Source organism: Gracilinanus agilis, chromosome 1 (assembly GCF_016433145.1).
Source record: "Gracilinanus agilis isolate LMUSP501 chromosome 1, AgileGrace, whole genome shotgun sequence".
Classification (NCBI taxonomy): Eukaryota; Metazoa; Chordata; class Mammalia; order Didelphimorphia; family Didelphidae; genus Gracilinanus; species Gracilinanus agilis.
In genome coordinates, this window is record NC_058130.1 from 186,465,171 (window position 1) to 186,492,376 (window position 27,206).

The 27,206-nt window shown below is 36.0% G+C and overlaps 1 protein-coding gene across 1 annotated transcript in view; it reads left to right on the forward strand.

Annotated features, from left to right (window-relative positions):
* SVEP1 (sushi, von Willebrand factor type A, EGF and pentraxin domain containing 1) overlaps window positions 1–27,206 on the forward strand; it is a 350,045-nt gene that overhangs the window by 249,727 nt on the left and 73,112 nt on the right. The window contains exons 29-38 of the mRNA XM_044678439.1: window positions 3,901–4,024; window positions 4,887–5,057; window positions 6,332–6,505; window positions 7,681–7,800; window positions 9,784–9,960; window positions 10,622–10,706; window positions 11,496–11,687; window positions 12,839–13,006; window positions 21,321–21,993; window positions 24,864–27,204. Of these exons, the coding sequence (XP_044534374.1) occupies window positions 3,901–4,024; window positions 4,887–5,057; window positions 6,332–6,505; window positions 7,681–7,800; window positions 9,784–9,960; window positions 10,622–10,706; window positions 11,496–11,687; window positions 12,839–13,006; window positions 21,321–21,993; window positions 24,864–27,204 (4,225 nt within the window). The remainder of the gene's footprint in view (window positions 1–3,900; window positions 4,025–4,886; window positions 5,058–6,331; window positions 6,506–7,680; window positions 7,801–9,783; window positions 9,961–10,621; window positions 10,707–11,495; window positions 11,688–12,838; window positions 13,007–21,320; window positions 21,994–24,863; window positions 27,205–27,206) is intronic.

Below are 27,206 nucleotides of genomic sequence, written 5' to 3' on the forward strand. Positions count from 1 at the left end.
AGGGAGGGAGGAAGGGAGGAAGGGAGGGAGGGAGGGAGGGAGGGAGGAAAAAATATCTGTACTATCTATCCCACAGGTTTATCATGTGGAAAATACTTTGTAAGCCTTAAAACACTATATGAATATGAGTTTTACTTCTAAGGAGTCCCAAGATGACAGAACTAATTAATGACAGAATCTGACCTAAAACACTGATCTACTAACTCCCAATTCATTATTCATTCCATTGCTACTGACATCTCTCACAATTATCTAAATGATAGTCTCTGAAACAAGTCATTGCTATTAATTAGCTAATTTCAAACCATATGGTGGCCATTTGCTTCTTGTACTTGTTATCGTTTCCATGATTTGCATTCATTACATAGGGATTTATGGGGCTAATTATGCGCATTGTGCCAAGATCTATATAAAATAAAGGAGTGAAGAAGGAGTTTCCCACCCTTCCCTCCTTTCTTCTTTCCTTCCATTCTTCCTTCCTTCCATCAACGTCCAAAAAGTTTCACTGGAAAAAATTTTAGTTAATTATTAAAAAATGTTTCTCATAAAATTATAATTTTTAATGAAATATAGATCCTCAGCTCTAACCACAATAACATCAGAATTCCCTGAAAATATTGCGATCCATCCCCAGTAAAGGGCATTATAGTATTCTACCATTACTACTACTACTATCACCACCATCGCCACCACTGCCGCCAAAAACAGATGACATTAATCACCAAGCATTTTTAAGCACCAAGTATGTACCAAGTATTATGCTAAGTCCTGAGGATACAAAATGAAACAGCCCCTGTCCTCAAGGATCTTATATGAAGAAGAAAGTATAGATATATGTATATAATGGATATATGTATATATATGTATTTATGTGTGTACATATATACACAATACACATATATACCTGCATGTGTGCATTGATAATTTCTCTATATACATGCACACGCACACACACACACACACACACACACAACATAAAATAGACAAAAAAAAATCCCTAAAATGGAAGTCATTAGCAGTTGTGGTTAGAACAGAAAAGGACTTCTTCAGAAGGTGTTCTTTTTTTTCCTTTTTTTTTAACATTTAATAATTATTATTTTTTAGAAAAGTTAACATGGTTACATGATTCATGCTCTTACTTTCCCCTTCACCCCCTGACCTCCCCCCACCCATAGCCAATATGCATTTCTACTGGTTTTAACATGTGTCATTGGTCAAGATCTATTTCCAAATTGTTAATAGTTGCATTGGAGTGGTAGTTTCGATTCTACATCCCCAAACATGTCCGACTCAACCCATGTGTTCAAGCAGTTGCTTTTCAGAAGGTGTTCTTGAGATCAGTTTTCATGGAAACCAGGGACCCTAAAAAAATTATGTGAGGAGGGAGGTGATTCCAGGTATACAAGACAGCAGGACGAAGGCAAGGAGACAGGAGGAGGAGTATCTGGTGTGAGAAACAAAAAATAGGCCAAGAATGGATGGATTGCAGAGTATTCAAAGGGTAGTAAAATGCAAGCAAGAGTGATAGGAAGGAGAAAGGTTGTGGAACATTTTAAATGCCAAAGAAAGGAGTTTTTATTGATCCTAGAGGTAACTGGGAGGCACTGGAGTTTACTGAGTAGAAGAGTGATGTGGTCAGACCTGCATTTTAAGAAAATCACTTTGGTGACTATATGAAGGATAAATTGGGGTAGGGAGAGACTTAAGGCAGGAAGATCCATTAGGAGGCTATTGGAATAATCTAGACAAGAAGTTAGAAGGATCTGAACTAGTGAGGTAGTTTTGTGTGTGAGTAGACAGGAAATGTATACAAAATTTGTTATAGAGATAAAAATTGCAAGATTTGGCAGCTGATGGATTGTGTGGGTGAGGTAGAGTGAGAAATTAAAGAGGTTACTGAGATTATGAAAAACTTGATCAACAGAAAGGTAAGTATTCCCCCCACAGTAATAGGAAAGTTCAGAATAGGAGTAGGATTTGGAAAGGGAAATTCTGTTTTAGACATATTTTCTTTGAAATGCCTTTGGGAAATCCAATTCAACAAGCAATTGGAAGTGTAGAATTATGACTTGGGATACACATTCATTCATTCATATGCATACATACATTTTTCATCTGCATAGAGATGATCATTGAGCCCACAGTAGCTGATGAGATTATCAAGTAACTAAGCATATACAAAAAAGAGAAAAGGGTCTAAGAGCCCATGGTTAACCCATGATTAGAGGACATGATGTAGACAATGATCCTGCAGTGGATACAGAAGAGTACTCAAACAGTAAGAGTATGACCAAGAGAGAACAATTCATAAGAAATACAGAAAGGAGAGTATGCAGGAGGAGGTACCTGGCCAGTAGTATCAAATGCAACAGAGGCTCAATGAGTACGAGGACTAAGAATGGGTCTTTAGCTTTCTTTTACCATACTAGGACCAATGGATGGAAGTTACAAAGAGGTCAATTTAAATCTTATAGAGAGAAAAACTTCCTAATAATTAGCTATCTCAAAATGGAATCAGGTACCTTGGTGGATATTGGGTTCCCCTCAATGGAAGTCTTCAAAAAAATGGTTTATGGCCACTCAATGGATATGTTTAAAAAGGAATTCTTCTGTAGCTACAGGTTGGCCTCTGATAGTTCTTCCAACTCTGAAATTCTATAAATTCTGCCATTCCTTTGGCTGGGAGTTGGAAGAACTGAATTCTAGTATCACCTCTATTATTTATCATTGAATTATAAAATGATAGAGCTTAAGGGAACTTAGCAATCATCTTTACAAATATGAAATCTAAGGGAAATCAACTTGCTACATGTTTAAAGAAAAATTATTTCCCCTTTCCGGATATCAGCGTTCTCATTTGAAGCAGCTAAGGATATAAAGACTAGAACTTGGAGTGAGGAAGAATTACATTCAAATCCCACGCTAGCTATGGGACCCCAGGAAGCCTTAGTTTTTTAATTTGTAAAATGGGGACAATATTAATAACCCTTACCTTACATGGTTGTTTTGTGAATCAAATGAAATAATATATGTAAAGGTAGCTCAAAGGATTGAAAGCCTGGTCTAGAGAAGGGAAGTCCTGAGTTCAAATGTGGTCTCACTTTCTACTTGTATGACCTTAGGCAAGGTTGCACAAAAGCAACCCCCATTGCTTAGCCCTTTTGTCTTGAAATCAATACACAATTGATTCAAAATATAGATTCTAAGATTAATGATAAAGGTTTTTTTAAAAGAAATAATATATGTAAAATGATATAAAAGTTAAATATCTATATAATTATTAGGTGTTATTTGTAAAGTGAGAAATTGTATTAGATGATCTTTAACTTTCTTTCCACTTCGACATTCTGTGATTTGATTTTTGACAGTCAGAAACTATAGTGAAGATAATAAGTTAACACATCCCGGAACATCTAAGATCATGTATTTTTACCTATCTGTGATTCAGCCTTGGGCACAGCTGTAAGAAGGCAGAGTCTGCCTTTCCCCCACCTCAGTCCTTTTCCTTCTTCATTGGTAATTCTTTATTCTCTTCTTTCCTGATACTAGTATACTTTCTTGCTATTAACCACCATTCTCATTTTTTTAAAAAGCTCACTAAAATATAAATTACTGACATGAATAATGGGTTGCCTCTTCCAGAGACACTTTAATTTTGGTGTGGAATACATCCTTTAATCAAAGAATTAAGATTATAATAAGGGAATTTTAATCAGCAGAGATTCTGGAGGAGGAGATAGTATGTAGGGCCAATTATCCTTCTTGGTCCTCATGTGCATGTTTCCTACATTTCCATCTATTCATAAGGCCAGTCCTATGAACACTTATCTTCTTATCTTTCATATTTGGGTCTGACTGAACAAAATGAAGTATATTTAAGTATATCTATTACATTTTCAGGTAAAGTCTTTGGCTACTTCTTGTCCAGAAGGACTCAGTAAAGGAAATGTGTTGGCCTGGCCAGACTTCCTATCAGGAGTTGTTGGAAAAGTGAAGATTGATTCCAAGAGCATATTCTGTTCTGGTTAGAATTTCATTTGTATGTTTTAGTTTAAAATGATCTTAAAATATTCTTGTTATTGTCTTGAGGGTAGACATAAAAATATCTAGATAAATCAATTTTTTCAGTTTTTTTTAATTTAATTTTAATAATAATTTCCCCCCAGACAATCCAGGACTGCTAATTGTTGAAATTTCTGTTAATTTATTTGTCACCCTCTCTTCTTTGACTATCTATCCCTTAATGGAAGGCCTAGGAGACAATCAAATGGCAACATAAAGGAGAACGAAGAAGGAAAAAAGAATAGCAAAAGATCTAGCTAATCAAAACACTAGGCTATCAACTCCAAACAATCAAGTATTTTTTTTATCACAAAATTGAATGTTTAAGTAGCATTTCCCTAAACCATTTAGAATAAGTTAGTTTAGTAACGGAATAATTATTTCTTCATTCCTAAAATTCCAGAAACTGTAAAATGACTTATAGTCTTCCTATATTGGGTAGCTAAATGAATTCAAATGGCTTATGGAGTCAAATAGAAGACTCTGCTAGAAACTTGGTTACATTTTTAATCTTTTTTTTTTTAATGCAGGATTATATTTCTCAAACTGTAGGTGTTAAAAGCTGTTTTCTCCTTTAACCTCTTGTAAAAACAAAATAGCCTGAAACCTCTTTGTCAAAGCAAAATAGTTTTAACTTTATCCTTCCCACCTCTACCACCACCCCAATTTAATACTTTTAGGAAAGCGAAGGAGCTTAGCATATTCATAAAAGGAGAATGTGCTTAGTGTTTATATATGCATGTGCAATTTAGCACTCCATATGTTGAACTCATGCTGCAACCATGTCTCTCAAAAGTGTCTGCTTATATGTATTCTATCTCCAGATTGTCCATCATTAGACGGATATGTACCCCATCTGCGGACCTTAACAGTAGATTTAAAGGCGGGCTCTAAAGTCAGTCTTTTCTGTGATGCCGGTTTCCAGATAGTTGGGGATGCTGTGCAATACTGTCTGAATCAGGGACAATGGACTCAACCACTGCCCCACTGTGAAAGTAAGTTCTCTGTCAATGATGTTTTTAGGACACTTGAAAAAGAGGGGAACTCTTCAGCCTTTTTCAAAGGAGTGATTTGTAATAATTCTATGGCCTTGGGTAAATCATTTCTCTTTACTACCTCAGTTTCCTCAACTATTAAATGAAATTGTTAGATTGGATCTCTAAAGTCACATTCTGATTTTATGATTCTAGTAGCCTAATAATATAGGGAATACAAAAAGGGTGTGGAACTATCTAGATAAGAGGGGCTGGCAAATATGGATAATATTCATATATGTAATGATTTATCATAACTAGGTATTGTCAGAACCAAGGTCTGGGAGGCAGGTAGGTAGTACAAGTGAAGAGAGAGCCAGGCCTGGAGTTAGGAGAACCTGGGTTCAAATCTGGCATCAGATACTGCCTAGGTTTGTGACCCTGGACAAGTCACTTAGCTTCAATTATCTAACCTTTTCTGCTCTTCTGTCTTAGAATGGACACTAAGACAGGAGGCAAAGGTTTAATAAAAAAAATAGAACCATAGACTGGAATGCAATTCTCCCGATCTGGGGACCTGTGTTCTTTTTAAACTATATCTAAACTACTTTTATGCATGAAATACTTTCAAAATTATATAAATCATGAAATTTCTTGAAAAAAAGTCAAATAAATCCTATGGAAATTGGAAATAGAAAACATGATAACATTTTGTTAAATGTTACTAACTTTATTTTCATTCAGGCTGCTTCAAAATTCAAAATAAATTATTCTTTCAGGACTCATACATATGGGTACTAATGCTTATTCTAATGTGTTGTTGCTGTTCGGTTGTTTCAATCACGTCCAACTCTTTGTGATCTCGTTTGGGGTTTTCTTGGCAAAAATACTGGATCAGTTTGCCATTTTCTGTATTCCAACAAATATAGCACTGGCCCCTTGTATATTTGTTCAGAACTTCCACAACAAAGAAGGAAAGATAATATGGTGGAAAGAATACTACTTATAAAATAAAACCCATATCTAGTTGTTGTTCCGTTTGTGTTTGACTCTTTGTGACCCCATTTGGGATTTTCTTGGCAAAGATATTGGAGTTTCTTGCCATTTTCTTCTCCAGTTAATTTTACAGATGAGGAAACTGAGGCAAACAGGTTTAAGTTACTTGCCCAGAGTCACATAGTGCCAGACTCTAAAGTGTGTCTTATGTAAAAGAATCATTCTTTGACTTTCTTAAACTTCATTTTTATCATATCGGTTTCATTCATCGTGTAGTTATGTTCTTGGCCATGTTTTAGGAATTGGCTGTGGAGTGCCACCACCCTTGGAGAATGGTTTTTATTCAGCAGAAGACTTCTATGCAGGCAGCACAGTCACCTACCAGTGTAACAATGGCTATTATCTGCTGGGTGATTCAAGGATGTTTTGCACAGACAATGGAAGTTGGAATGGCATTTCACCTTCATGCCTTGGTAAGATGAATTTGATTATTTTGGCTCAATCTAAAAGCATTATATTTTGCTTGGTGTTGATGAGGGATTCCATATTTGAAACTGGAAAGCCCCTTAATGGTCATCTTGTCCCATAATATAGGTAAGGAATCTGAGGTGTAGAGAGATTGAAGTCTGGTTAAGTCATAGGGATAAAAATGAAAGAGCTAGGATGTGAACTCCAGTCCTCTGACTCCAACCTAAAGCTCTTTCACTGGAGTAAACCAAACTTTTTGAAATGATCCCAAATATATTTGTAAATTATTATGACCAGTCCTGTGGAATCAATGACGTTCAATGATCACCCAACATTCCAAATACTGCGTGGACTCAACCTAAATGAACGAATACTTAATCATCTCTGTGCCTTCATTTATCCATCTCCACAATGAGAATATAATAGTTATTGCTACATTATATTTGTAAAATGTTTGCAAGTTTCAATAATTTAGCCTTCAACTGATGTCAGAGTGATTTTCCTAAAGTCATATGGTTTCCTATTATCTTTAGGATCAAATATGAACTATTTGGAGATCTTAACAATGTTTATAATTCTATCCCCTTTCTCTTACCTTCGTGGCCTTATTATATCACTCCCCTCAACACATTCTGTAGCCCCATCAAAATTGCTTTTCTTGATCTTTCTCACCCACAACCCTCTAATTTCCAGATTCTCTCTGCCTTTGCACTGGCTGTTTTCCCTGCCATTAATACACTCTTCCCTCACCCCTACCTGTTGGAATCCCTGTTTTTCTGCATTGCTCAGTTCCAAGGACATCTTCAAGAAACCTTTCCTGGTTCCCACAGTCACTAGTGTCTTCTCCCTGAAGGTTATCTTGATCAAATCCTCCCCAGGATTATTTCCAGTCACAGTTGTATCTGCCTTGTATGCATTTTAGACATATTTACATCATATGCATGGGACTGTTGAACTTCATTTTTGTGCCTGAAATTTCATAAATTCTTGTTGAGGAATTAAAATCTAAGATTTCAAAGCACAAGATAATCAAATTGTATAATCGTTAAGAACAGGAAATTCTTATTTTTCATTCATAAGCAAAAGAACAAAAATAGACTTTTAGGATCACCTTCAAACTTGTTTCTAGCATCCATTTCTAAAATGGTTACTTAGATAAAATGCTGTCCTTTGGTTTTAGATGTCGATGAATGTGCAGTTGGATCAGACTGTGATAAGCATGCTTCCTGCCTTAATACAAATGGGTCCTATATATGTACATGCATCCCACCCTACACAGGAGATGGAAAAAAATGTGCAGGTAATAAGCAGGTGTACCACTAGCAAGAAAGACCCCAATACACCCTTGCCTTTTTGCTAACATATACATTTATATGGAAATATATATTTGAAATTGATTTTATTAGATTGATTATATTTGAAATAATTAACATTTTGAGAACCATTTAATTGTTTTGTTTCATGTAATTAAATTTTTTCTAAATCTTATCACATTTTATCCCTAACATAATTTTAAGTATCTCTTGCTTTCATTTATGATTGAGCTCCAATTGATAATGGCTCTAAAATTTTTCTAAAAGTCATTAGATAATGATCTATCATCTCTCCCTCTCTCTCTCTCTCTCTCTGTCTCTCTCTCTCTTTTTCTCTCTCTCTTTCCCACCCTGAGAGTTTACTTTTCAAAGAAATTCTCAGCTGAAATTTTTTTTGTAAAGGAAGATTGGGTATAGGAGTATGTTATGTCAATTATCATACCCTAATTTATATGTTTTGTTCAGAGTTTCTTTTATTGGGTTTTCTTAAAATGAAGCATAATTGCACGTGGGTGGAGGGGTAAGGAATGGGAAGAATTTTGAGTGTATGTCATTTATCAAGTGTCATTTTGCCTTATTACCAATACATTTGATAATTATATAGGGTCACTTTTCACCTTCTTATATACTCAGTGCATTTGTACTTCTCTCACTGATACCACTAGGAACTAAATGATTGAGAGAATCAATTTTGGACAGTTCTCTATCCTCCAATATATGCAAAAGAAGAATGAAAAAGTAGAACTTTCCATTTCCATATCTTTTGGAGTTTTCCTAGGAATAATAATAACTGCTTTTAAAAAAGTATATTTTGAAGCTCTGATAGGACTTCATAAAGAAGAAAATTAAGACATTTTTGTTGGTAGCATTTCAGAAAAATAACAGCATTCCATTTTAAAATATATTTTAACCAAATGGATTTTTAGCTGTAAAATATTGACTTGATATTCTAGTTTTCCAAAGCAAATGTTAATGTTAACCTAATATCAAATCACCTTTCACCAGCACTATAAAATTGCCATTTGGGGACTTTGGTCTTATCCAAAAAAATTCAGACCAACCAGGTTATCTGTAAATAATAATGGGGTATTTTACTCAGGGTCAAGGAATTGCATTTAGGAACTCTCTGCCTCACTGGAGCAAGCATGTTCAGAGTAGGGAGTTATAAACAGAGGTTATATTCACCAGGGACCAGGGTGGATAGGTAGGTGATGGATCAATGGGTCACAAGTTGTTTACTGCAGAGCGGTAGCCCCTTCCTGGAAAAACCACAGGATCCATTTAGCCTGGCTCTAACCAGCATAGGCAGGTCACTGACAGGGCCTCAAGCCAGGGTTGACCTGTAGGGTCAACAGAATAACTGAACTGGAAGAAGGGATGAATGCTTGCAGAAGTGTCCTTGCAACTATCTCTGTCCTGGAACAAGGGCAGTTAGAAAGGCTGGTCATAGCAAAGATTCCCAAGAGTTTACTTGTGGTAAAGGGTGGAGTGGTTAGAACTGCTAGTCAGAACAGGGTAGGTAGGGGCCCAGAGTTTCCCAGGGTTGATAGTTTCATTAAAGAAAGTAGAGTTTCTTAAAGTTTAATCTTTTCAAAAATGTATATTTTGTTGACTGACTTTTTAGTTTAAATTATGAAATTAATTAGCTGTTTTAACTTTTTAGATAAAATTAATGTAAACATTAGTAATGAAAATGTATAAAATATATTTTAAAATTGAACCATCATGTTTTAAAAGATAAACTATTCCTTTATGGAATTAAGAATGGTTTTGTAACCTTGAAATCAGGTCGACCTTCTAATAGTGTCTTTCTATTACCAACCCAGATTCTTAGACTGTATGAAGTGTCCTTGTAATCTCATGTTTTTTCCTATTTTTAAAACCACTTTTCATACACACACACACACACACACACACACACACACACACACACACCATACCTATTTAACCAACCATTTCTTTCTTTCAAGAACCAATAAAATGTAAGGATCCTGGCAAAACAGACAATGGCCAATCTAATGGGAATATTTATACTGTGGGTGGAGAAGTTACTTTCTCTTGTGAAGAAGGCTATCAACTTATAGGAGTGACCAAAATAACATGTTTGGAGTCAGGAAAATGGAGTCATCAAATACCATTTTGTGAAGGTATGTCTTAGTTAAATTCTTTGAGTTTTCTATGTGCTATACTGACAACGATTTAAAGATGATGTGAGATCTTTGAATACTTCATCAGCATCCTTTGTATTTGATATTGATGTCATTGTATTCTTACGGGGTTCCTACTTTGGAGCTTAACAGATAAAAGACCTATCCAAGTCACTTCAGCTTGGTGAGCCTTAGTTTACTCATCTGTAAAATGGAATGACAATACTTTTACTACTCATGCCATTTATAGGATTGTTAATGAAGGATGTACTTTTTAAATTTGTGAAGCATCTGTTTTTATTCTCTATGAAAATGTCTTTTAATTCCCCAAATACAGCAATGATTCTCAATCTAATAAATGTGGGTACTGGTTCCATAGGTATAGATATCAATACATCTATTCCTTCTAATTCTATTCTATTCTTGTCCATAACCCCACATTAATTCTCCACTGAGCATCTCTGTAATTCCCTAGAGTCCTTCCTTTAGATTTTTCTGTATTGTGCTGGAGTATACAAAATTTACACAAACATGATGGTAAAAAAAATGTTTACCCCCAATGTATAAGGAATATTGTTAGTTTGTTTTTAAATCTCTTTCTCTTTAAATGAGTTTGGCCAGCTAAACAAATATAGTATTTTTTGTTTCCATTTCCTGGAAGCCATTTCCTGTGGTGGACCTGTTATTCCAGAGAACTGTGGTTTTGAGGGATCAACATTTACCTATGGTAATAAAATAACTTATAGGTAAGAATCTGATTGTGTTTAAAACAATTTACAAGCATTTTTAATAGATAAGTTACTGATGATGCAATAGTCATTGAGTGGAAAGGTGAGATAGAAAGGGAGCATTTTTTGTTTAAAAAAGAATTAAAAAGAGGACAGCTGGATGGCTCAGTGGATTGAGAGCCAGACCCAGAGATGGGAGGACTTGGGTTCAAATCGGACCTCAGACACTTATTAGCTGTGTGACCCTGGGCAAGTCAATTAATCCCCATTTCTAGCCCTTCTGCCTTGGAACCAATACATAGTATTGGTTCTAAGATGGAAGGTAAGGGTTTTAAGGGGGGAGGAAGAATGAAATGAGTTGTATATTCTATTTTTAAAAAAATTAAGCTACCAGGGGGCAGCTAGGTAGCACAGTGGAAGAGTGCCAGGCCTGGAGGTAGAAGGTCCTGGGTTCAAATATGGCCTCAGACACTTCCTAGCTGTTCGACTCTGGGCAAGTCACTTAGCCCCCATGGCTTAGCTCTTACCACTCTTTTGCCTTAGAACCAATACATAGTATTGATTCTAAGACAGAAGGTAAAGGTTTAAAAAAAATTAAGCTACCAGTAAATCATTAGAATATAACCAGTAGAAGATTATATAGAATCAGTAATTATATCATCAAAATGACTTTATTTAGTTTTTATGTATTTGTATATTTTCTAATGTTCTTTGAAGAATACTATTAAGATGAAATTGGAAAAAAAGAAGGAAAGAGGGAAGGAAAGAAATTGGCATGTCTATGGAGTTTTCTTTTTTTTTCTTTAGGTGTAATAAAGGATACAAACTGGTTGGTGAAAAAGAATCATTTTGCCTTGCTAATGGTGCTTGGAGTCATTCTCCTCCCACATGTGAATTAGTAAAATGCCCTAATCCACAGAATATAATAAATGGAAAATATATACCAAATGGGCTAACCTACCTTTCTACTACAACCTATTCATGTGATAGTGGATACAGGTAAAAATAATTGAATATCTATAAACTTCCTTCATAGTTACTTGTAGAAGTTTCTTAACAGAACTACAGGAATTTATTAGCAAATCTTTGTACCAAATAACAATAATTCACATCAATATAGTAGTTTATAGTTTACAAAGTGGTCAACAAGCCTGTAGTAATTATTGTTATTACAATCATTAGTCATTATTGAATTTAGTAATTATTGCAAGTATTATTTTATACATGAGCAAACTAAGGCTCAGAGAAGCTATGGATTTTCCCAAAGTCAAACAAATAATCATTGTAAGAGCCTTGGTTTGTCAACTTACATCTCCCATCTTCACATTTTTCTTCTCCTGAAATGTATGAGGAAGGAAAGAAATTCATTCATACACACAAGCCAAGGAACACCAACAACAAAAATATATCACAAAATAAAGACAAGAAAAAAGAAGATAAATTTGTGATATGGGATATGTTTATGTGTTTGGGTCAATCTTGATGCCCATTGCTGGGCAAATTGAGAATGAATTCAGCTGGTATAAATCAGATATATATATAGCTTAAGGTTGGATGTGACCAGCTTTCAACATCACTTTTATTCCTCTAATTCTAGATCAGAATATGCCATGTCCTTGAGCCAATCTAGATGCATGCAAATATGGCCATGCACCACAAGGATGGCACAAGGGGAAAACTCAAGAATATACACTACAGTGGAGTGGCTAGTTAGCACAGTAGATAGAGAGCCAGGCCTAGAGTCAGGAGGACCTGGGTTCAAATCTCAGATACCTCCTTGTCGCATGACCCTGGGCAAGTTACTTGGCCTCCATTACCTATCCTTTGCCCTTCTTCAGACTTAGAACTGATAATAAGACAAAAGGTAAGGGTTAAAAAAAACCACTCTAGGTGCCATCTTTCCTTTAAGATAAATATACCTACTTTTTCTCAGTACCATACATAAGGCCAGATTTATTGCCATCCTCCCATTATCTGGCTTACTTAAATTTCTTAGTGGAAGTTCTGCCTGCAGTTGTATTTCTCCTGTGAAGACAATTTGGGGTGGGGTGGGACACAAAAATCCCCTGTTTTATTCTACTTCCTTCTGACTCCATCTGTCCTATTCCAAGAATATCTAATCAATGTTGTGCTATGATTATTTCTTTTAGCTTAAAGGGGTCTTCAGTTATAGAATGTACAGCTACAGGAAGTTGGAATACAGCACCCCCTGTATGCGAGCTCATCTTCTGTGGAGACCCTCCAGCCATCAAAGATGCCAATATCAAAGGGAATAACTTTACATTTGGAAATACCGTGACGTATACATGCAAAGAAGGGTATGTAAATTCCAAGGAATAAAGCATCAAAACAGTAAATCGAGCTAAACAGTAATAAAATATTTTCCTTAAGCATGTAGATTATTAGGAAAAGGACTGGCCAATAAGAAAGAAAAAGGAACCACCAAACACTTCCAAACTCTTGTGTCAAATTCCCCTTCACTTACAGACTCATGAGTCCAAATACTATTTTAAATAACATCTTAGGAGTAAAAGATGATTTTTTAGGGAATAAAAATGATTGCCATGATACTCACCAACATTAAAGACAAAAAATATTTTTGTTTTCTGGGAATATCAAAGTTAGTAGAAAATATAATTCTTAGCAACATGATTTTGACATATTTGGAATGTTGTGTATGCCTAGTGCCTAATACAGTAACCCGGCATATAGGAAACATTTAATAAATGGTTTTTGAATGAATGAATTAAAGTGCAAATTCAGTTCTAAAATAGGCAGTGACCCTTCTATCTTTCTACTCATGCAATATTAAGTTGAACTCCAAAAAATTAGGCCAACCATTTTTTGAGATCTACATTTGTTTCTATCCATAATCTTGCCACATACTTTTGTAACAGAACCCCATGACATGAGTTGCACCATTATTTTTATTTAGGATTTATATCCTACCTATAGAATAGCTTAATATAGTTTATAAGTTAAATATTATATAAGATAGGTCATCTGGGAATAAAATTGAACAGGTATCCAAGTAAAGCAAAAGTGGTAAATAAGATACTACTGGTTACCTTTGATGAGCTCTTCATACAAGAATGTATACATACAAAAAAAATCACAGGATATTATATACTAACTTTAGGCATCTAGATGACCTTCTTCATATAGTTAAAATGGAGGATCAAAAATAACCCTGAAAATCAGATTCATTGGAGAATAGATTTAGGTCTGGAAAGGACCTCAGAAATCATCTAGTCCACCCCTCTCATTTATCAAAAAAGAAAACTAAAGCCCAGAAAGTTGAAGTGTTTTGCCCAGGATAGAAAATGGCAAATCTGAGATTCAGACCAAGGTCTTTTGATATCAAATCCAGCATTCTTTCCAATGTACTATATCACTTTGAAACTTATAATCATTATCCTCTCTCTATCCATGAGTGCCCCCTACTAACTACTTTTAGATTGTTTCCCTGAAGTATTTGTAGTAATTCTTTTTAAAAATTACTGAAGATTAGGTTACATTGCTTGTAGAGAACATGGAAGAAAGAGAAGAGATTCTGTATTAATATACCTAACCAGAAAGAAAAATAGTACATCAGAAATTAGCTAGAAGAAGGAAGCAACCATAACCCAGTAGATAGTACTGGTGAGCCAACTGGTACCAAAGAGAAATGATAACATGTAGCAAAGGAGTTCTGAGGAAGTTCTAGGGACTCTGTCCTCCATATCTAAGCCTATGGTAGCACTCCCTCCATAAAGACAAAGAGTATTTACATTAAATCTTAATCGAGTAAAGGCATTCCTATAGAGAAGTGAGATAATTAACCTCAGTTACTTTGCTTTCTGATGGCCCAGAATTACACAGGGATAGAACTTTGTAAACCTAGACAACTGGATTACAAACAGGTTGATTACAGTCTCTCAGTCACCTACTCTCATAAGTGAAACCTTAGCAGGCCCTGGATCCCATTAAATTCATGATTAAATTATCTAACCAGGCGTTCTCAAGTTCTAAATCTATTACCTTAAAATTTCTAGTGTAAAAGTTCTGTATTATTCATGAAAGTGGAAACTATGGACCTTAGACACCAGATACAGATATGATGGAGCAAAGTTGTGAAATTTAAGGGAAAAATGGGCATTCTATTCTAAGGAGCCTAACCTGCTTCTGCAAAGACACAGACTTGTTAATAGGTCTCCCTGGCTCTTCCCACCATTGGCGGTAAAAGACCATAATACCTCATCAACATCTTAAGAAAGAAAGATGCTCTTCTTTCTGACTGATTTAGCTAGAGAACATATATCCAGCTACAATAATTGTAAGGCCAACCTATTAAAATAAACCTTTCTTATAAAGAAGGGTTCCTAGCATTCAGCCCTTTTTGGACACCATGTAGGGTTAGATCCAAAAATGCCTTGTGTTTGTTCCTGTTTAATCTGAGTTTTGTCCTCTCTGAATTAAGCATTGAGAACTTAAAATCCATATCAAAGTTGTCTAGGTTGGCCCAAAGATGGTTCATATTTTTTGAATTGTAGGCTGATGCGTGCTTAAGTAGATGTAAATTGTCCCTTTTTTCTCATGATGGTGAAATAATTATTACTGAATCTTCTCTGTTTCTCATATAAGACATTATGTCAGCAAATTGCTGATAAGAAAGCTGGCATAGTTTATAAAGTCCAATAGGCTTATTAATCTGTGATTTTTAAAGCAATGAAAAATTTCCTTTTTGCTAGTGGGTGCAGTGGATAGAGCACCGATCCTGGTGCCAGGAAGATCTGAGTTCAAATCCAACCTCAGTCACTCACTAGCTGTGTGACCCTAGGCAACTCACTTTACCTTGTATGCCTCCATTTCCTCATTTATAAAATGAGCTGGAAAAGGAAATGGTGAACCACTCTAGGATCTTTGCCAAGAAAAGTCCAAATGGGGTTAACAAAGAATGAGAAATGACTGAATAACAAAAAAATGGACAGACTATACTTTGTATGAGTATATACAAGGAGATTATACCATAGTTTGTTGTTGTTGTTTTGATACAAGATGATGATTTCCTTAATGTAGAGAACTAAGAGGGTGGAAACTTCTTCCACTAATGCAACTCATTTGCAAGTTATGTACTTAAAGAGTTCCCTAGGACTCCCAGGGATTAATTGATTTACTCATCATCACACAGCTAGTCTGGGTTAGAGGCAGGATTTGAAACCAATCTTCCTAACTATTAAAATTATTCAAGATGCCTCTTTCTGCATTTATAATCAATATAAATAATCTGGCACGAACAACCACTCAAGGCAAGTTCTAAACAAGTCCTAATGTCAAGATATCTTCTCTTGGGGCTTTTTGCTCATTTTATATAATTAATTTGACATTTTCATTTACAGTATATGGAGTTACTGATTCCTAGCTAGGTAGATTCTTACAAAATATGGACAGTTCATCTCAGGACAGTACATATTTGAGTGAAGTAATTTTTTTTTCAGTATTCAGTAGAAATGAATGCTTTTCTCAGCAATAGAATGATCCAGAATAATTCTGAGGGACTTATGAAAACCAATGCTACCCACCTCCAATGAAAGAATTGTTGGAGTAAGAATGCAGATGGAAGCATATGATTTATCACTTGTTTATTTGGGTATATGTTTGGGGATTTGTGTTTTATAAGATTATTCACATACAAAAATGAATAATATGGAAATGTGTTTTATGTGATAATACATATATAACTGAGATTGAATTGCTTGCCAATTCTGAGAGGAGGAAAGGAATAAGGGAGGGAGACAATTTGGATCATATGACTTCTGAAAACTCATGTGGAAATTTGTTATTAAAATAAAAATTAAATTAAAAAGAAATAATTTTTAAATAAGCTTTTCTAATAATCCTCTAGCACAATTGAACCATGAGCAATTGTATCATACTGACATCCTAAATTAAGCATATCTTATATTCATTATTATCTCTGATTCTGGTACCCAAAGACTGTTAGAGAATTTTTTTTTAGAATTCAGTGGGGTTTTTTTGAGAGGAAATGAATTATTTGCATCATTACATAAAAATAATAATTGTCGTGAGATAGAAAAACAAAATATTTTTGTTTCTCCTTAAGAAGCAATTGTATATGCCGTTCATTGTTTTAAAGGAAAAGACAATGTAAGTAGAGTACTTCTAGATGTTTAATACTCAGAAAACAAACAAAAATTTAGAAGTACTTTACTGTAGACTCCCAAAAGTTTGCCCACAAGGTGTTCCAAAATTCTTAGTGCAATTTTAAACTACTAAAATTTTGAATTGCACTAAGACTTTTGGAATATTCCATGTGCATATGGAATATATGCATATACATACATGTAAGCATATATACATATGTTTATATACATGTACATTTTAAACCCTTATTTTCCATCTTAAAATCCAAATTATATATTAATTCTAAGGCAGAAGAGCCATAAAGGTTAGTCAATGGGGCTAGGAAGTAGGTAAGGCCACAATTGAACCCAGGACTTCCTATCCCTAGGCCTGGTTCTCAATCCCCTGAACAACCTAAGCTTCTCTTTACATTTATATTTTTGAGCTAAATTGGATTAATAATATATAAATCCATTTTAAAAGTGTTATTAAATTCATAATAGCTTTCTTTTAACCTCATGATTTTTTTACATAATTTTTAGTACTGATAACTAACAATATAACTACTATCACACTGGAAAACCATGATTTGATTTTTTAAGATTGAGAATCAATGGATAAAGTTTCACAACCTTTGTATCCTCAAAATCTAGCCATTCAATTGTGCATATGGTCTGACCAAGAGTTGGCAATGTTAATTGACCAAATAAGTTTAATGGATGAATCATCACTTTTAAAATACTCTAGATTGCCCATCTTGGAGGCAAATATCAACCAAAAAACTAAGTGTTAAATTATTAGTAATATTGACACTATGATTAAATAGAAATTATTTCTCCACATTTTTCACAATCTAGGACTGTGATGGTGAACCTTTTAGAGACAGAATGCCAAGCCTCGCCCCCACCTCACACCCCCCCAGACCAAATGCTATGCCTGCCCCTCCCCCAGAGACCACATGCCATACCCCTCCCCTCTACTACATGCCTGGGTATGCCCTGCCCACACAGGGGAGGGAGGAAGTGCTCCCATTGGGCTGCTGGGCAGAGGGGCAGGTGAAATGAGGAATGTCCTCACACCTAGTGGAGAGAGGGAGGGTAGCAGCTCCCCCCAAGTTCCTCTGCCTTTCCAGTAATGAACTCTGGGGATGGGGTGTGGGGAGGGATGGCAGCCATGTGCCCACAGAGAGCACTCTGAATGCCATCTTTGACACCCATGCCATAGGCTCGCCATCACTGATCTAGGGAATAGGGGAGATCTTTATATGAATAAAGAGGACAAATGCAGAAAAAATGATAAAAAGTTGGTTGTTATACTTTTATTTGAAAATCATCATAAAGGTGCAGCTAGATAGTACAGTGAATCAAGCACCAGGCCTACAGGCAGAAGAACCTGGGTTCAAATTTGGTCTTAGACACTTCTTAGCTATGTGACTCTAGGCAAGTTACTTAACCCTTTTGTCAGACTCTTGCCCTTCTGTCTTAAAGTTATTACTAAGACAGAAAGTAAGGATTTTAGGAAAAAAAGAAATAAAATAAACACGAAACCAGTGTCTGGAAGTAAGTATAAATAAGCTTTTAGAGTAGCTCCTTTCCAAACAAAACAGAAATACTGTGGATATAACAAGATTTCTATTTATGTTAGCTAACCTTACCTATAAGAAGTTGTAGGTTCTTAGTCCCACAAAAATGAGGAAACGAAAGGCAAGTTTTTTCCCAAAAACTACGCACATATAGCATCTGTTGTTTCAACATAATTATCTCTTCATTTTCTAATCTAAAATATGCATCAGTCCTTTTTTTAAAAAAAAACCCTTACTTTTCATCTTAGAAGCAATACTATGTATTGACTCTAAGGCAGAGGAGCAGTAAGGGCTAAGCAATGAGGGCTAAGTGACTTGCCCAGGGTCACACAGCTAAGAAGTGTCTGAGAATAAATTTGCACCCAGGACCTCCCATCTTTGAGCCTGCTTTCCATACAGTGAGCAATCCGACTTTCCCCCAAGTCTTTAAGAAAGACACACACTTTCATCAGCATGGGTTCTCCATAAATGCATAGAGCAACCCCTCCCTACCTTATTGGACAGTTTCGTGAATTACTTTGCCCATAAAAATTCACCCTCTGATAGAACAAATTTATGGTAATGAGTATCTTTCTAATAGTCAGCCTACTCTTTGAAGCTTTTCCAGCCAGGGCTTAGATGGCAGTGGCCTAATCTTTAGTAATTCAGTCTCCTTCATACAATGAGGCATAATAAAAGGATTTTCAGTTGGTGTAAGAATTAAAAATATGGCACAATTTATCTTTGTTTCACCAAAGCACTGCCTCTGAAATTTATTTTTAAACATTAAATGAAATTATTTACATGGAAATAGAGCAAATTACATTATGTTGACTGGAAGCCTGACTCTCAATCCAGTAACCCCTGTCCTTGTCAGTTCTTATAAAACTCTTATGCATATGAAATTCTGAGATAGATGATGTATGATCTGTGATTTCATTGGCATAGAGAACTATGAAAAACTCTTCTCCCAAAGCAGACTGACTCCTCCTTTGAAACTTTATGACTTAGAAAGTTGCCTGCAACACTGTCAAGTTAAATGATTTGCTCAGTAACCCAGCCAATGCATAAGAGATTGGATTTGAACCCAGGATTTCATGGCTTGAAGACAAGCTCTCTCTATATGCTATGTCACACTGCCTCTAATTTAAATAAGAATAATTTTAAATGATACAGAATCTAAAGCATTAGGATTTGTCCTTATTTTTGTGCCATTTTGGCTTATACAGATATTTTTCAACTTTAATCTAATAACATGGATTAGCATGTAGCTCTAAGGAAAAATCACAAAACAAAGATACAAAAACATATAAAACTGATGTGATTTCCATTTTATGTGTTTCTGGAATCTTACCCAATAATCTTTTGAAAATAAATTCTAATAGATAAAGGAAGATGGCTTTACAGTTGCAATTTTCATTAATTTAATTGAGAATTCAGTTGGAAAAATTCATCAGGGATGTGCGTATTGGGTTAGTAGACACCTTTTCAAAGACAGAATTTGAAAGAGCAGTGTGATGTATGTTTAAACAGCTGCTTTTTAAACAGGGTAGAGAGAACAGAATTGCCTTAGTAATTCACTGTCTTTGAACACATATAAAAGTGATCAAAGACTAGTAATTACTACTTTAATTTATCAAGTAACAAAAAATTTGCATATTTGGAAAGAATCAAAGTGAGGAACCATATTTGCTTTCAGGAAAATGAAAATATTTTGTCATTACAGTTGATACCATTTTTAAACTATTATTGTTTATCATGTTGCATTAATTTTTATAGCACTTATATTTTATATCCCTGTGGAAAAGAAAGTAAAATTTATAAATGACCATTTATTACTAGCAATACTAATAAGCTAAATTTGTATAATACTTTTTAACACTTCAGAATCCTTTCTAACATCCTACACTTGACCATCTGCTATTAACAATAATAATGCTAATTTACATTAACATAGCTATTTGTATTTTTGAACTTCCTATTTTCCAAACCTAGCCATTTATTAATAATATTAATAGCTTACATTTGAATGATGTTTTACATTTCAAAACACTTTCACATTTTTTTCAGTTACATAGGGTAGAAAATGTTCCAACAGTTCTATGATATAAAAAATTCAAGTATCATTGTTATTTTATAAATAGGAAAAGTTCAGACATTAAATTATTTGCATAAAGTCAAAAGACTTTCATTCAACGAAAAAGGAATCCCTACTAAGTGCACATCACTGTCCATGGTGCTGAATTTGCTATAAGAGTAGATGCTTTCTAAATCTCCTTACTTCTAATCCACTGTTCTTTCTACAACCTAGTACACTGAAATAAGTAAAAAGATGATAAATTTAAAGGTGTTTGGGGTAACATTTTTCTATTTTATTTAAAATTTAAATTTATTTAAAATAAATTTCCATTGATTTGTTTTTCCATTTTACTTATTTCCATTATTCTTTACTTATTTTATTTAAATATTTCCATGTTATTTCCATTTTATGTAAAGTACTATATTTTACATTCCTATAATGGTACAACTGTTAAGGAAGTAAGATGGCAAAAAGTGTACTGATTCTGAAAAAAACTCTAACTTTAGGAACAGAGAACTTGCTTTCACATCCTTCTTCTGCTTACTACCTGTGTGATCTTGGGCAAATCTCTCATCCTCCATAGTATCCTAAACTATAAAATGATGGCACTGGTCCAGACTGCCTCTGAGGTATCTCTTCCAACTTTCTAGATCTGTGACACTACGAATTTGTGATAGGTGGTGATCATCCTTTTCACTGAGCTTACAAATGAAAATCATAAATTTAAGGGGGAAATTTTTAGTGGAAAAAAACTGACGAGTGGGAGAGAAAGAAAATTGGTATTTGATGACTGAAAAAAATTTAAATGCATACAAAGAATGTTTCCAAACCCATTCCTGGGATTCATTTCTCTCCTCCAATATCATAGGTATACTCTTGTTGGTACTGAAACCATTGAATGCCTGGCAAGTGGCTTGTGGAGTGAAAGTGATCAGCAGTGCCTAGCTGTTTCCTGCGATGAACCTCCTAGTGTGGAACATGCCTCCCCAGAGACTAGCCACCGCTTATATGGAGATGTTGCTTATTACTACTGTGCAGATGGTTATAGCTTGGCTGGCAACTCCCAGCTGCACTGTGATGCCCAGGGACAGTGGGTTCCTCTGGAAGGACAGGCTGTACCCCACTGTATAGCTGACTTTTGTGAGAAACCTCCAGCTGTTCTATATAGCATTCTGGAGTCTGTAAGCAAAGCTAGATTTGCAGCTGGATCCATTGTTAGCTTTAAATGCATGGAGGGCTTTGTGCTGAATACCTCGGCTAAAATTGAGTGTATGCGAGGTGGGCACTGGAATCCTTCTCCCATGTCAATCCAGTGTATCCCAGTTCGGTGTGGAGAACCACCAAGTATCAAGAATGGTTATGCAAGTGGAAGCAACTACAGTTTTGGGGCCGTGGTGGCTTATAGTTGCAACAGGGGATTCTATATCAAAGGAGAGAAGAAGAGTACCTGTGAAGCCACAGGACAGTGGGGTAGTCGCATACCTACATGCCACCCAGTGTCTTGTAATGAACCACCCAAAATTGAGAATGGATTTGTGGAGGTAAGAGGTTGATTAGTTGGAAATAGCTTAAGTAAATGGATACTGATGCCCTTGACCCCCAGACCATTATGGCTTATGTAGGAAAGCAATGAGCAAACAATGATTTAGACAGTAAAGTCACTAGAAATGATAAACAATGATTTCTGAAGAAGATAAAGATTTTTGTAAGTTACATTGAAAATAAAGTTTTTGTATGTGTACGTAAAGATATATGTATTTCATAAATATTCACATATGATATATGTGTAGGAAATAATATCAATGAACAACTATTAAAGCCATGAGCTCAAAATAACAACAGGTTTAATCTTAGTGACAGAGTGAGTATTTGTGGAGGTGCCACTACCTCTGACAATATCATCTACTATCCTTCATCCTAAGATTTTAGGGCCCTGCCCTAAATTGGGAAGAATAAATTGAATTTATTGCAGACAGTCTTTACTTTTTTTAAAAAACCTTACCTTCTGTCTTGGAATCAATACTGTGTATTGGCTCCAAGGCAGAAGAGTGGTAAGGGCTAGGCAATGGGGGTTAAGTGACTTGCCCAGGGTCACACAGCTGGGAAGTGTCTGAGGTCAGATTTGAACCTAGGACCTCCTAGTCTCTAGGCCTGGCTCTCAATCCACTGAGCCACCCAGCTGCCCCCCAGTCATTATTTTTGAGGACAGGTATGCCCCAAGAATGTTGGCTGAAGAAGCAAATTTCTGCCCAAAAAAATCTTATTTCATAGAATTCTAGAACTGGTTAAGATCTTGACAGCTCATCTGATCCAGTCCTCTTTCTTCAGTCAGGTAGACATCTAAACCATTCAAGTCAAATGATTGTCTATTATTTCCTTTGGAGTTTCCAGGGATAGAGATTTCATAGCCTCTTTCATTAACTCACTCCAGTATTTTATTCACATGATGTTCAAATTTCTGCTGCCTTGAAATAAGCCCATTTTGTCTCATGCAGTCCTTCAAGATATACCTTCTGTCAAACCCTTCAAATACTTAGAATTATAAATGATTTATATTCCAGGGGAGATGAGGGACTCTCACCACTTCTGAGTTTATAAGTTATTACTATAATTTGGGGACAAAAATATCGCCAACTTTCCCTGGGGATAAACTAGAATTCACTGAGTCCTTGAGACCAAAATAGTAATATCTGAAGACTTTTAAACAATTTACTTATTGTGCTGAATGCAATTGGTATGTGTTGATATGATATATTAATTAATCATGTAATAACTCAACTTTCAAAAATATAGCTTTAATTTTGTTACCTTTATAATAGTACCTACAGTGTTAGTCATACTGATAAGATTTATATATGTATATGCATATATATTTATATGTGTGCATATATATGTATGTGTATATATGTTACATATATCATGTGCATGTGTATATATGTACGCCAAATCTGTGATTTCATTGATGTGTAGCTATACCAATAAAGGCCCTCTACTAGTACAGATCAGTACCTTCTCTGCAACTTTTAGTCTTTGAGGGTAAGCTGAGGGTATTGACTGAGAAGTGAAGTATCTTCCCTAGGTTACATATCAGAAGTGAGATTTGAACCTAGTTCTTCCTCATTCTGAAGCCAGTTTTCCATCCCTTATTCTATATTACATCTCTTTCTCCAGTTTTCTCTCATATATGTATATGCACATATACACATATTACACGTATCTGTATATATTTATAGATGTATGTGTACATACCTATGCTTCAAAGGCATCATAGAAATCTTGAAGGACTCAATGTAGCCATAGGCATTGGCTTAGCAACCTTTGCCTCATAGTCATGGAAGTATACCTTCTCTAACTTCTCCTAACTTAGTACCCATATAAAAATCACAAAATGCTTGAGTATTTTTCCTTCACCCATAAATTGCATTCTGCTCTGCACATGTTGAATATATCTGCGCATGTCAGAGTGCTATAATTTAAGGTCTACTTTTGATAAACTGAAGTGAAATTCTAGCTGGAGAAAATATATTCTAACCAATATTATATTTACCACTACCATATATATATGTATATATATATATGTATGTATGTATGTAAACTTCTCATAAAGAAGGCAACATGAAGAATTTTAATCTTTCAGGTAAAGGAAAAAGACAGTTTCCAAATCTTGTAACAGATTAGTTAGTGTTCATTTTCCTTGCCACAAAGGCTTTTTGAAACTGTGTCCTGAGGAAAAAATATTAAGATTTCTCCATTAAAGTTCTGGTTAATAATAGTAGTCTAGAAGTAGTCACTAAATTGATCTAAAATGATTTTGCTCGAGATTGACATATTTTAAAGTTAGTCAGTGATTCTTTGTCTATAGCATGTCTTTTTTTTCCAAGTACTAAAGGTGGCAAGAATGAGAATATCTGCCCTACCCCACAGGTCTACATCATAGACAGTATATATATATATATATAAAACCACAGCTTTTATAGGGCAAAATTTGCACTTTTTAAATTATGGACTTGTTTTTTCTAATATCAACTTTGGCATTATCTTGGAAAGCTTAAATTATATAGTTTGCTTAGGAATTTATTTCCAAGGTTATATCACTCAATGCATGAAAAGGCATTTATTGAATACCTCTTATATGCCCAGAATTATGCTAGTTGTATAATGTGAATGTCTCCTGGTCCAGTTTCCAGGCACTAGTTTTACCTTCTAATTAGAAAAAATAGACTAGAACATTTAAAATATGTTCTAAATACTGTGATGTGTGCAGTCCATTTTCCTTGTGGGCATTTTAATTTCATTCTCATTCAATTGTTTTCTTGGCAACAAATAAAATAATTCATCTGTATATTTACCATGTATATTCTTCTTGTTGCGTTTTAAAATATGCCCTCTTGTTTTATTCCCTATCGTACAGCACACAACTGGAAAAGTCTTTGAAAGTGAAGTGAGGTACCAGTGTAACCCAGGATACAAGATGGTGGGAAGTCCTTCATTTGTCTGCCAGGCCAATCGCCAGTGGCATAGTGAATCTCCTCCAGCCTGCATTCCCCTCAGCTGTGGGAAACCTCCATCTCTTCAGAATGGCTATATCAAAGGAGAAATCTTTGAGGTGGGATCTAAGGTTCAGTTTTTCTGCAATGAGGGTTATGACCTTGTGGGAGATGCTTCTTGGACATGCCAGAAGTCAGGGAAGTGGAACAGAAAGCCAAATCAAAAGTGTGTGCCAGCCAAGTGCCCAGACCCACCCCTGCTGGAAAATCAACTTGTAATAAAGGAATTGGTGCATGAAGTTGGTTTGGTACAATTTTCCTGTAAGGAGGGTTATGTCCTCCAAGGACCTTCCATCCTGAAGTGCTTGGTATCACAACGGTGGAATGGCTCTTTTCCTTTCTGTAAGATGGTACTTTGCCTCCCACCTCCACTCATTTCCTTTGGTGTCCCTGATTCTTCCCCTGCTCTTCATTTTGGAACTGTTATCAAATACTCCTGTGTAGATGGGTTTTTTATGAGAGGAGATTCCACCACCTCTTGCCAAGCTGATGGCACATGGAGTTCACCACTGCCTGAATGCATCCCCGTCGAATGCCCTCAGCCTGAAGAAATTCCCAATGGCATCATAGACGTGCAAGGTCTTGCCTACCTCAGCACAGCCTTGTACACATGTAAACCTGGCTTTGAATTGATGGGAAATATGACTATCCTTTGTGGAGAAGATGGACACTGGCTTGGAGGAAAACCAACTTGCAAACCCATTGAGTGTCCAAAACCCAGTGAAATCCTAAATGGCAAACTTTTTTACACAAACCTCCATTATGGACAAACCATCTCCTACTCGTGTGATAGGGGTTTTAGCCTTGAAGGACCAAAAACTCTGACTTGTTTAGAGACAGGGGATTGGGATGTGACTGTTCCATCTTGTAGTGCCATTTACTGTGAGCCCCCACAACCTATTGAAAATGGCTTTGTGGAAGGAGCAGATTACAGCTATGGTGCCATGATTATCTACAGTTGTTTCCCAGGATTCCAGTTGACGGGTCATGCCATGCAAACCTGCGATGAGACAGGGTGGTCCAGCTTTATACCAACGTGCCTTCCCATAGACTGTGGTCTTCCTCCCCATATTGATTTTGGAGACTATGTGAAAGTCAAAGGTCAAGAAGGATATTTTGATCAAGAAGATGATGCTATGGAAGTCCCATACCTGACTCCTGAACCTCCTCATTCACTTAGTCCAATGGAGAGTACCTGGAAAAACATGAAAGGCCCTACAGTTATGCACATACCTAACTTTTTCTATGGTACTCTAGTTTTATATAGCTGTAACCCTGGACATGAGCTTTTGGGTAATCCTATGCTGATTTGCCAGGAGGATGGGACTTGGAATGGCAGTGCCCCTGCCTGCATATCAATAGAATGTGACTTGCCTAGCCAGCCACAGAATGGCTTTTTGCATTTTACTGAAAATACAATGGGCAGCGTAGTCCACTACAGCTGTAACCCAGGGCATGTGCTGGTGGGCTCTAGCAGAAGACTTTGTTTATCAAATAGACAATGGAGTGATAATGCCCCACACTGTGAAGTAATTTCATGCAATAAACCAAACCAACTAATGAATGGATCTATTCAAGGAGGAAATTACACATACCTGAGTGTGCTGCATTATTCTTGCAACCCTGGGTATGAACTGAACGGCTCTAACAGAAGAACGTGTCAGGAAGACAGTCAGTGGGATGGGAATGAACCAATTTGTGTCCCCGTGGCCTGTGGTGCACCCCCAATCTCAGAGAATAGTCAGGTGAGTGGGAATGAGTACACATTCCAAAAGGAGATTGTGTATACTTGCAATGAAGGATTCCTGCTTAAAGGATCTAGTAGCAGAGTTTGCCTGGCCAATGGGAGCTGGAGTGGCGTCACTCCAGTCTGTGTGGCTGTCAAGTGTCCGGTACCACCACAGATTGTCAATGGGGAAGTGAGTGAACTGGAACACAGCTTTGGGAAGGAAATCGATTTCCACTGTCATGAAGGCTATGTATTGCATGGTGCCACAAAACTAACCTGCCAGATGGATGGCACCTGGAATGGAGAGGCACCTCTCTGCAAACCAGTCAACTGTGGCCCTCCGGAAGATCTCTCTCATGGATTCCTAAATGGTTCCTCCTTTTCTTATGGAGACTACATAGAGTATGTGTGCTTTCCTGGTTATGAGCTCCTTGGCCCTCCTTTGAGACAATGTCTCTCCAGTGGCTCCTGGAGTGGT